The following is a 12,105-nucleotide window of genomic DNA, read 5'->3' on the forward strand; positions in this document are numbered from 1 at the left end:
GACAAACTCAGTGTCTTGAAAGAGTAATATATAGTGGCATTAATATTTTCATCTGAGGACTAAGTATTTATTTTTGGACATACTATGATATACTTACATACAGCTGAAACATATTTCAGCACTTGTTCTGCTGCAGAAATATTGCCAGTACAGCTTGTTTCTCAGTTTACCCAAATGAAATACAAAAATAGAATTGTGTATTAAAAAAAAAAGACAGAAAAACGATATGAAGAGATAAAGAGAAAAAACTGCTTTGATACAAAGCTTTGCACAGGTTGATATGTTGTTATGTACCAAATAAAAACGTAACTGAGGAATAAGATCCTGAATCTTACCGATACAAGATGTACCGCTTATATCAGTGGTGTAGCCAACTTTACAAAAGCATCGGAAGGATCCCATAGTGTTAATACACTGTCCATTTCTACACAGATTTGGCATGACCTTACATTCATCAATATCTGTACAGAAAATATTAAATATGTCATATTTCCATTTTAAATTTGATATTTTTATTCTTTTCCATTTTTGCACAGTTCCTTGTCATCATGCTTCTGATGGAAACTTTACCCTTTCCTTCTCTTTAAAAACAGAATCTGCATTCCAAGTAAAAAATCCTTCAAACTTTTACTATTATTATTAATGATAATTATAATAATAATATAAAAACCTTCCTGCTATTTCATTGGGTAATCAGGTTGCAGTTTTGCTAACAAAACAGAAATCCCATAGAAGTTAATTTTCTTATAACCAGTGAAAGGATGTCAAAAATTTTTCACCGTTATTTAAAAGAAAAGTTAGCTTCTGCTACTTGTGTGGAAATATTAATAGTAATGGCAAAGCATTAAGTGAGACCATTGTTAGAACAATTGTTACTATGCAATTTTTCAGCATACAAAACCTTTCAAAAAATGTCTAGGTTTCAGTTACCGGTTGGTACTTCCTGTTTTAGATCCCAACCTCAAAATTCTGCACAGCTGCAAGTATTCTGGTGCAGTGACTGTTTAAAGATGTTTTTAATTTCTGGTCTCTCAGCAACATTTGAAAAATCAAACTCTTATTGGGCAGGAAATTCTTCAAAGGAACTTCAAAGACAGTTTTCCCCTTCTCTGCCTCTTTTCATCCCCGAAAATACCTCTTCCATCTGTAGTATAGCCTGGACCATGTGGACACAGTTTCTTATACTGGGTGGTTCCAGGCAGCGGACAGAGCTCACACTGGTTACCCCAGCCCCGGCCTCCATCACAGCAGCATTCAGATTTAGTGACAAGGTTCCGGCTGCTTGAAGCCATCTGACACATTGTCTGTAAAACTTCAGCAAAGCAAAACCCTTGGCGATTATCTGTTAGGAAGAAGTAGGGAGATCAAGAAAGAGCAGGAGATAAGCATCTGATCTGGCTCTCTGTCAACACATGCAAGGACTAGAAGATTATTAAGACATCAGTCTGTGAAGTCTATTTTGATTTAGCCTCTCAGATTTCTTGTGTCTTCTGATAATCTGCTACCATTCCCAGTGTATTCCAAATATGCCTGAGTTCAGTACCTGCATGAGCTGGATAGGAATTTACCTCTAGGAACGATGTGCCCTTTGGGCATATCTGGTGAGCTTGCCTAATAGTAAAACAGGCTGCAGGCCAAACTGAGTTTCCACTTAAGCTGCCTATGTTTGGCTAGCATTTGAACAATTTACTTGGAGTGGGGTTACAAGTTCGTTTTGTTTGTTTGTTTTACTAGCTGAAATAGCATGTTGGTCATCTGTAATTATCCTGATGTGGTTTAAATGACAAAATTGTTACTGCTTGAAAGTGTACATTTTCAATGGCCCTCCTAGTGTTTGTTGGGGGGAAAAAATTAGATGGACTTACTGTTGATCCGTTTCTTTCTAGTGCTATTTCACTTAACCTTTGAACCTTTGTTTTAATACCCGTCAATTATGCAAGAGGAGCAAAACCTCACCATCATTAAACTCTTACAAGCTTATTTCGAACAGGCAGCTGAGGAGAGCAGAGATCCCACCTTCCACTGCTAGTGGGAACTTTGAATTTTGCAGAAATTATATCTTCTAAATAGGCTATGTCACCTGTTCTGTTTGTATGTCACCTGTTTGTTAATTAAAATTGAGACACTGTCAAGTATGGTCTGATAGATGCTTATGTTTTTGAATGAAATATTTTATTTTTTTTCCCCTAAAGTTACAACCCTTCATATCCCTCAGAATGTGCATATGTATCAACACCCAGCTGACCTTCTCTTTTACAAGTATGAGGAGTAGAATTTGTAGATTTTTTACATGCATTAAGTAAAATGTGAACTTTAGCTTTAGGCAAAACATACTTTGGGTGCCTGATAACTTAATTGTTTACACGATATAAAGCTGTCCTCACTTAAAGTGCCTATTGTGTGATCTGGCAGGTTTGCTGTAGCAATTTGCAAGACTCAGCAGATTTCTGTTCTCCTACATCAGTACATTGTGCAGGTCTTTATGGACACTGTGACTTGAAGAACATATAATGCTTTGTCCCTAGTTTGAGAGATGGAATAAATTTTAATGTTAACAGAATACAAATATTTGCACAATATATTTAAAATAATATAATCTAACACTTCTTCTGTGCTTTAATTCTGAAGAAGTATTTTGTTTCTGCCAGGCTCATTTTTGTTGTAATTTTTGACCCAGAAAACCCTAAAGGAAAAACAGTAATGAACAAACTAACCCAAAGCATAGTTTTTGGAAAATAATAAAAAAAATAATATATTAAATATAAAAAAGTAATAATGACCTCCAAGCAGAGTATTTCCTTGGCATTAATGACTGTCTGGAGTTAACAGACTGTGGCATCTTCTCCCCATCTGGTCTTAATCTTTAGGAAATACCCTGCACTTCCAATGTTATAGTTTTGCTATGAAGTCAACACACTATTGATGGCAATTGGCAGAGAACTGGTTTTATAGTACTTAACATAAGACAACATAAAAGTATTTTTTTTACACAAGAATACTAATAAATACTCATACCATTTCAGTATTGTAAAACACTTTGAAGCATCCACACTTGAATTTTTATAATGAAAAAGCAAGGTTTTGCATTTGTTTGATTTCTAAAAAGGGAACAATAATTTTATAATGCAAATGACAAGTATGAACATATTGAAAAGGAAATTCAGGTTGATGAACATAAAACCCTCCATCAGCACTTAATGTGCAGGCCTGCCTCAAAACTTTTTAATATATCTTGCAATTTTTTTGTGAAATCCTAGTATTTTGTATCCATAATCACTGTCTGAACTAAAGGGACAGAAAATTCAGAAGCCTACTTGCAGTGTCGGGGTGCTTACGATCATGTTCTGAATATGTAAACACTTCATTTTGCTCTGCACCCCAGTTTTTGATCTATCTAAGGTAACTAAATTCTGCTGCTTCTTTAAAAAAAACCGTCTGGATAGTGTTGCTCAGCACCCCATTTATGTCCTTTGGGATTTAGACACTCCTAGGTGAGGGCCTTAATTGCTAGGCTTAGCTGACATTTTCAAGATGCTCCTCATTCCTATCATTATTTAATATCATATCATATCATTCTTTAACTAATAAGGATTGTTATTTAAGTTCTGTAACTATGACAGCTATTAAGTACTCAGAAGCCTAATTTACACTCCACAGCCTTTATACTTCAATGTAAGACAAAGTGTGTACAAAAGAAGTATTTACCAAGACACTCAATGCCTGACGGACTTGACAGGAATCCTTCATTGCATTCACATCGGTAGCTTCCAATAACATTCATGCAACGACCATTTTCACAGATCCCTGGCTTGGTATGGCATTCATTTTCATCTTTACAAAAATAAATAGTTAAATAATTCAAAATAAATAAATAGATAGATAGATAGATAAATAAATAAATTGTTACAAGAAAATATTTCAGCCTTATAGAATACATGCATTGTTCTGCATAATTTTTGCAAAATATTTGCAAGAATTGGAATATCAACAACAGACTAAGCCTGGAAAAGACTTTCCTAATAACACTATCTTATTCCATTCCTTACGCACTGCATCCTAAGATGAAAACTTTAATGTTTATGTATTCTTTGCAGCCTGTAACAAGAAAAAACTTGCAGCAGAGAAACTTCTAGTACTTACTCTTACCTGGCAGATAGCATTTAAACAAAATTGGAATACATGCAAGATTTGAGTAACAAATTTTCACTTCATAATTAGTAAGAGCCTCTGAATGCATTTGATCTCTTCTGCAATCAGTCACATTTTAATCCACACATGATTTCCCTGAAACAGTTTACAATTTTAGTGTATTTTGTTCCATAGCTAATTGCAAAGATACTCTAAGCTATTATACATCTTTATAAATTCTTAAAGTAAAAACTCCGAAAAGCCTCAGGTGATTTAAAGGCAGCATGACATGGCAAAAAAGGCAGAGTTCTTTTTAATAAAGATTATTTCCCCTGAAAAAAAAACAAAACATAAAGATCTGTCAAGGAGAGTCACTGACTTGCTGAAGGAGCACTGTTAGCACTGTTTTAAAATATTTTCCTTTAAAGCATTCATGGAGACAGATTTTGTTTTCTCTTTGTGCCAATGACAGCCTCAGCTACTTCTGCCCACAGATAAAAAAAAAAAAAATGAAGACCATTCCAAATTTATGTACCAGAAGAAAGTATGCTAGATATGTAGCTATCATTTCCACCTCAAGTGACTAAGAAAATGATGGAGGAAATCTGTTTGCTTACTTACAGGATAGAGAATTATTTTGAAACATGGCAGTTTCCACATCTTTTGCTCTTCATGATTTTTTTTTATGCTGTTTCAGAATCTTATAGCTTTAATTCCTTAAGGAACTGTCATACTATTTCTAAACAGCATTAATGTTAAAGGAAATGTAATTTTTTATATATAATAATTTTGCTTCCTACTCATCAAGTGAGGTCTCTTTTGTTTGGCCACTTTAATTTTTAAATCTAACAAGTGTCTGAAAAACTTCCTGATTTTGTTGTATAAAAGAAGAAACAAAATCAGTTTTTCTTTTGAAAAATGTATTAGTTATTTAGAACTATTTTCAGATAAGGCTCAAGCCTTGAAACAAAAAAGAAAGTTTAAGATGTTGGGAATTATTAGCTATCCTAAGTATCCTTTATGAATTACTATTTCCTAGTTTACTGTATCCATATACAGAGAATATTTCATTTGTTTGCTTGTTTGTATTTCAGTAATGTCTTCTTGCCTTTCTAAGCTTTACCTGTGCAGCCTTCTCCGTCAGGTCTTCGGGTCATTCCAGGAGGACAAATGCACATGAAGGTACCAATCAAATTTTTGCACATCATGCCTCTTGATTCGCAGTCATGGAGACCTTCAGCACACTCATCCAGGTCTGGAAAGAAGAGATATTTTCTATTTGAACTTCCTTCTAGTAGCTTCAGTTACTGAACACCACTGGCACTTTCTCAAGAAAAAGGACATACAGACTTCCCTAACTCCAAGCACTGAAGAAAAATATGAGACCTATGCTTAATTACAATTGTCTTAATCTTTGTGAGCTGTATCATATTGTCACGTTAAAGATGAAGTTCATCATTGTGACTTTCTTGGCTTCACAATCCCCTTCAAGGATGTTCTGGTTTTGGCTGGGATAGTTAATTTTCTTCATAGTAGCCAGTATGGGGCTATGTTTTGAATTTGGGCTGAAAGCAGAGTTGATAACACAGGGATGTTTGAGTTACTGCTGAGCAGTGCTTACACAGAGCCAAGGACTTTTCTGCTCCTCACCCCACACCACCAGCAAGGAGGCTGGGGTGCACAGGAAGCTGGGAGGGGACACAGCTGAAACAGCTGATCCCAAATGACCAAAGCGATATTCCAAACCATGAGATGTTGTGCTCAGCATATAAAGCTGGGGGAAGATAGAAAGGGAGATATTTGGAGTTATGAGGTTTATCTTCCCAAGTAATCGTTACACACGAGGGAGCCCGGCTTTCCTGGATATGGTTGAATACCTGCCTGCCCATGGGGAGTGGAGAACCAATTCCTTGTTTTGCTTTGCTTTTGTGTGCAGCTTTTGCTTTACTTATTAAACTGTCTTTATGTCAGCCCACGAATGTTCTTAACTTTTACCCTTCCAGTGCTCTGTCCCATCCCATCAGGAAGGAATAAGTGAGAGGCTGTGCGGTGCTTAGTTGCTGGCTGGGGTTAAACCACTACAAAGAGGTACACTTGATAAAAAAACCCACTAGATATTGGTCTGACATGAGTTTTGAAAGAGTAAATAATGATCCACTGTGGTGTTTGCTACATTCCACTGAGAGGATGAATGCAAGGTGCATAGAAATATTTGGATTATGCTTTGGCCAGTATAGTGTGATGGAAGTTGCAGTTAAGTTCATAAATCAGTCATTACCTTTGCACATCTTTTGGTCTTCTCTTAGTTCATAGCCAACTGGACATGTGCATTCATAAAAACCGTAAGTGTTGATACAACGAAAAGCACACAGCAAGGGATTCTGAGCACACTCATTTATATCTGAACAGAAAGGAACAAAATAGTTATTCTCCACTAAGTTTTAAAACAATCACCTAGGAAGTTTTCTTATACTTGTGCTTCTCTTGTCAGCTAAAAAGTATCAGATATGTAACAATTCAAACCAGAAACTTCTAGACATTTGGTTTTGAGTAGCCGGAGAAAACTGAACAAAGCTCTGCTTAGAAAACAATTGCATAATAACAATGGAACTACCTGAGCTTAGTATGACAAATTGTGACAGGCCTATTTCAGATTTCTGTTCTATTCACAGTATCACAGTATGTTTGGGATTGGAAGGGACCTCAAAAGATCATCTAGTCCAAGCCCCCTGCTGGAACAGGAATGCCTAGGGGAGGTCACACAGGAACATGTCCAGGCAGGTTTTGAATGTCTCCAGAGAAGGAGACTCCACAACCTCCCTGTGCAGCCTGTTCCAGTGCTCTGTCACCCATAATGAGAAGAAGTTTTTTCTCAAATTTAAGTAGAACCTCTTGTGTTCCAGCTTGATCCCATTACCCCTTGTCCTATAATTGTTTGCCACCGAGAAGAGCCTGGCTCCATCCTCATGGCACTCACCCTTTATATATTTATAAACATTGATAAGGTTACCCCTCAGTCTCCTCTTCTCCAAACTAAAGAGACTCAGCTCCCTCAGCCTTTCTTCATAAGGGAGGTGCTCCACTCATCTTCGTTGCCCTACGCTGGACCCTCTCCAGCAGTTCCCTGTCCTTCTTGAACTGAGGGGCCCAGAACTGGACACAATATTCCAGGTGTGGTCTCACCAGGGCGGAGTAGAGGGGAAGGAGGACCTCCCTCGATCTACTTACCACTCCCCTTGTAATACACCCAAGGATGCCATTGGCCTTCCTGGTCACAAGGGCACAGTGCTGGCTCATGGTCATCCTGTTGTCCACCAGGACCCCCAGGTCTCTTTCCCCTACACTGCTCTCTAATATGTAATTTCCCAACCTATACTGGAACCTGCGGTTGTTCCTGCCCAGATGCAGGACTCTACACTTTCCCTTGTTAAACTCCATTAGGTTATTCCCCGCCCAACTCTCCAGCCTGTCCAGGTCCCGCTAGATGGCAGCACAGCCTTCTGGCGTGTCAGCCACCCCTCCCAGCTTACTGTCATCAGCAAACTTACTGATAGTACACTCTATTCCCTCGACTAAATCGTTAATGAATATATTGAATAATATTGGCCCCAGTACTGACCCCTGAGGCACTCCACTAGCTACTGGCCTCCAACTAGACTCCACACCATTGACTACCACTCTCTGGCTTCTCTCCTTAAGCCAGTTTGCAACCCACCTCACTACTCTATTGTCTAGACCACACCTCCTCAACTTAGCTGTGAGGATGCTGTGGGAGACTGTGTCAAAGGCTTTACTGAAGTCAAGGTAGACCACATCCACCTTGTTACATTCTCATAAAAGGCTATGAGGTTGGTCAAGCATGACTTACCCTTGGTAAAGCCATGCTGACTGCCCCTAATAACCCTCTTATCCTTGATATGCCTTGAGATGGCACCAAGGATAAGCTGTTCCATTACTTTCCCAGGGACAGAGGTGAGGCTGACCGGTCTATAATTACCCGGGTCCTCCTTCTTGCCCTTTTTGAAGACTGGAGTGACATTTGCTTTCCTCCAATCCTCGGGCACCTCTCCCGTTTCCCAAGACTTGGCAAAGATGTTGGAGAGTGGTCCAGCAACGATTTCAGCCAGCTCCCTCAGCACCCGCGGATGCATCCCATCTGGACCCATGGATTTATGGATGTCCAGACTATTTAATTGCTCCCTAACCCAGTCCTCATCGACTAAAGCAAACTCCTCCATTGACCTGGCTTCATCCGGGGTCTCAGGGGTACAGGGCTCCCCAGGACAGCTTCTGGCAGAGTAGACAGAGACAAAGAAGGCATTCAGTAATTCTGCCTTCTCTGTATCTTCTGCCACCAGGGCACCCACCCCATTCATCAGTGGGCCTACACTGCCTCTGGTATTAGTTTTATCTGCTATGTATTTGAAAAAGTTCTTTTTGCTGTCCTTGACCCCTCTCGCCAGCTGTAATTCTAAGGAGGCCTTGGCTATCCTAGCTGCCTTCCTACATCCTCTAACAGCAGCCTTATATTCTCCCCAAGCAGCCAGCCCTTGCTTCCATGACCTGTGAACTCTCCTCTTCTGCTTGAGCATACCCAACAGATCCCTATTCAACCACGCAGGCCTCCTGGCTCCTTTCCTTGACTTCCTACGTGTGGGGATGCTCTGATCCTGAGCGTGGAAGAAGCAATCTCTGAATGCAATCCAGCTGTCTTGGGCCCCTTTTCCTTCAAGCAGTCTTGCCCATGGGATTTCCCCCAGCAATTGCTTGAAGAGGCCAAAGTTAGCCCTGCTAAAGTCCAGGGTTGCAGTTCTACTTGCTATTCTGTTCCTGCCACACAAGATGCTGAACTCCACCATCTCGTGGTCACTGCAACCCAGGCAGCCCTCAACCTTTACTGCTTCAACCACACCCTCCTTGTTAGTGAGGATGAGATCCAGCAGTGCACCTCTCCTAGTCAGCTCCTCCACCTTCTGCATGAGGAAGTTATCATCAATGCACTGGAGGAACCTCCTGGACTGTGGCTGGCTGGCTGAATGGTCCTTCCAGCAAACATCAGGGAAGTTAAAATCACCCACAACAACCAGGGCCTGTGACTGTGAGGCCACTCTCAGCTGCCTCATCAGCTTCCTCAGCCTGATCTGGTGGCCTGTAACAGACGCCCACAACAGTGTCACCCCTACCAGCCTGCCCCTTGATCCTGACCCATATACTCTCAACTCACTCGTCATCCACTCCTGGGCAGAATTTAGTACATTGTAGTTGCTCTCTCACATAGAGAGCAACTCCACCACCACGCCTGGCTGACCTGTCTTTCCTGAAAAGGGCATAGCCATTCATGACCACATTCCAGTCATGTGAACTGTCCCACCATATTTCTGTAATTGCCACCAGATCATAATCTCCCGACCGAACACAGGATTCTAACTCCTCCTGCTTATTCCCCATGCTGCGCGCATTGGTGTACAGGCATTTCAGGGAGCGAGCAGAGCACACCAATTTCTCCCTAGAGGCATAGGAGGCCACCCGGTCCTCATCAGTTTTAGAATGCTGCCCCACTGGGACAAGTCCAGCTACAACCCCATCCCCCTTCGAGCCTAGTTTAAAGCTCTCCAAATGAGCCCAGCTAATTCCTGCCCCAGCATCCTTTTGCCCCTGCGAGATAAACCTTTCCCGCGTGACACTGTCCGGACTGGAGTCTTATAAAACCAACCATTATCAAAAAATCCAAAGCCCTGCCAGTAGCACCAGTCTTGGAGCCAACCATTTACAGACTGAATTTTCCTATTCCATCCCACATTGTCACTTGAAGATGGAAGGAGTGAAGAGAAGATCACTTGAGCCCCCGAGTCTTTCAGCATCCTTCCCAAGACCTTGAAATCGTTCTCCATCCCCCTCAGACTACAGGAAGCAGCTTCCTCCCTATTCTATTCTATTCTATTCTATTCTATTCTATTCTATTCTATTCTATTCTATTCTATTCTATTCTATTCTATTCTACTCTATGATAATTTTTAAATGTATTTTTGTGTTTGTGTGTGTGATGAGAGATGTCAGCTTTTTTTTCCAACTCTACAAAAAAGTGAATTCTTGCTTCAGAAAGCAAAGTAATTATGATTCATAAAATAGAAAACTTGTGAGTAAGAAGTACCCTGATCATCATTCAATGAGAGCAGAACAGTTGTACACAAATCCTACACTATGAAAAATAAGAGGTACTTAATGAAAATAACAGAGGATTAGTTTAAAACAGATGAAATAAAATAATTCTCTAAGCAGTGAAAGTAGTGACACTCTGGATCTTAGTGCCACAAGAGGTTGTGGAGGCAGATGGTATCAGCGATGCAAGACTGCACTGGACAGATTCTTGGGCAACAGAACCATTAGTGGATATTAAACCCACTCTGCAGAGATGCATCCCCCAGTTTACATTCCTCCTTACTTCCCGAACAAGCAGCTAAATAATGTGACATACTGCAATATGCAGTTGGAAAATCCTGTGGTAAGCTAAAAATACCACTTAAATCATTTCAGAACTTACTTTTTAATGACATATTTCAAGCAGAAACCCTTTTTTTCCTCCTAGTTATTATAGCAACAAAGGCCTAGTTAATAAAATAGTTTGAATACTGAAGACAGGACAAAAACTAAAGAAAAAAAAAAAAGAGGACAAGTTACCTTCACAGTTCATCATTGGGCCTGGTTCAAATCCTTCATGACAGTTGCACTCAAAACTGCCAATCACATTAGTGCACGTACCATTTCCACATGGGTTGCCAATTGAACATTCATCTGTATCTGTATATAATGAATAAATGCATAGTGAAGAGAACTGTGACACATTTAAAATTGTATTTTAAATTCGAGTGTTACAACTCTCATAATTTATGATATATGGACACACCGATGCAATGTACTCCAGTGTAATCTAAGTTGTATCCCATGGGGCACTCGCAGCGGAACGATCCATCAGTATTGATGCAGTGACCATTTGAGCAAATCCCTGGACTTTCAAGGCATTCATTGACATCTAAAAACCAGGAAGATATTAGCAACCACTTAGTTAATTTCTGTATCAAGTCTTAAAAAAGCATTTTCAAAAAACTATGCACCCTATTCTGTTTATCTCTAGCCATGTGATTTCAAAAGTAATCTTTTAACTACCATTTCATAATAGTTCACATTTATTAAATGTCAGCTTCTTGGAACCTGCGGCTGTGGTGAGTAAGTGATCACATTCTAAAATATCCAAATCTAGTTTTATGTGTAAAGAGATTTTTTTTTTTGATTATCTGGAAAAGGAATACATACCTTCACGTGTATCATCAATTCCAGGAATAGTTCCATGACCATATGGACACAGGTCCTGAAAGGCAACTGTAGAGGTATGTTTTTTAAAAAAAGAAAAATGAGTGAGAGAGACAACCCTGACAGGCTTCCCCTTTCTGTGCTTGGAGAAAACCAAGAACTGAAGACAGTTGATTACTTCAGGAATTCTTGGCACGGTCCCATTTTGCTCTTCTCTTTTGCCTAAAGCAGGCTAGATCTAAAGATGGAGACTAATAGTTCATTTCTCTACAAAGAAAAAAAAAAAACCAACTCCATATTTCCTTTTCCTTTTTTTTTTTTTTCCTGTGGTTTCTTCTATTTAATTTTGTTCCTTTTGTTGACCTGAAAATCATTCTAGAAAGGGCTGTAAGAGAGAATGCCAAAAAGATCTCTCCTTCTAATCATCAAAAAGGTAGAACACGAATGTGCTCTTCCTTTTCTCCCACCTAAAAAGGCTTTATTTTAAATCTTGATGTGTACCTTCTTCTTCCTTTGGACAGAGCTCACAAGGGTCACCCCATCCTTCTCCTGGCATTTTACTGCAGCAACACTTTGCCTTTGTGGTGTTGAAAGCCTTTGGCACTGAGCATTTCCCATTCTCAAAGTTAGTGAAACAGAAGCTCTGTCGAGTATCTAAAAAAGAAAATA

At 39.7% G+C, this 12,105-nt stretch overlaps 1 protein-coding gene across 1 annotated transcript in view; it reads right to left on the reverse strand.

Annotated features, from left to right (window-relative positions):
* Positions 1–12,105, reverse strand: part of FBN2 (fibrillin 2) — a 165,579-nt gene that overhangs the window by 11,292 nt on the left and 142,182 nt on the right. Inside the window, exons 50-58 of the mRNA XM_065045711.1 lie at positions 11,938–12,090; positions 11,440–11,505; positions 11,033–11,158; positions 10,807–10,926; positions 6,407–6,529; positions 5,252–5,383; positions 3,706–3,831; positions 1,136–1,342; positions 336–461 (exon numbers count right to left, since the gene is read on the reverse strand). Of these exons, the coding sequence (XP_064901783.1) occupies positions 336–461; positions 1,136–1,342; positions 3,706–3,831; positions 5,252–5,383; positions 6,407–6,529; positions 10,807–10,926; positions 11,033–11,158; positions 11,440–11,505; positions 11,938–12,090 (1,179 nt within the window). The remainder of the gene's footprint in view (positions 1–335; positions 462–1,135; positions 1,343–3,705; positions 3,832–5,251; positions 5,384–6,406; positions 6,530–10,806; positions 10,927–11,032; positions 11,159–11,439; positions 11,506–11,937; positions 12,091–12,105) is intronic.

Source organism: Columba livia, chromosome Z (genome assembly GCF_036013475.1).
Source record: "Columba livia isolate bColLiv1 breed racing homer chromosome Z, bColLiv1.pat.W.v2, whole genome shotgun sequence".
NCBI classification, from domain to species: domain Eukaryota; kingdom Metazoa; phylum Chordata; class Aves; order Columbiformes; family Columbidae; genus Columba; species Columba livia.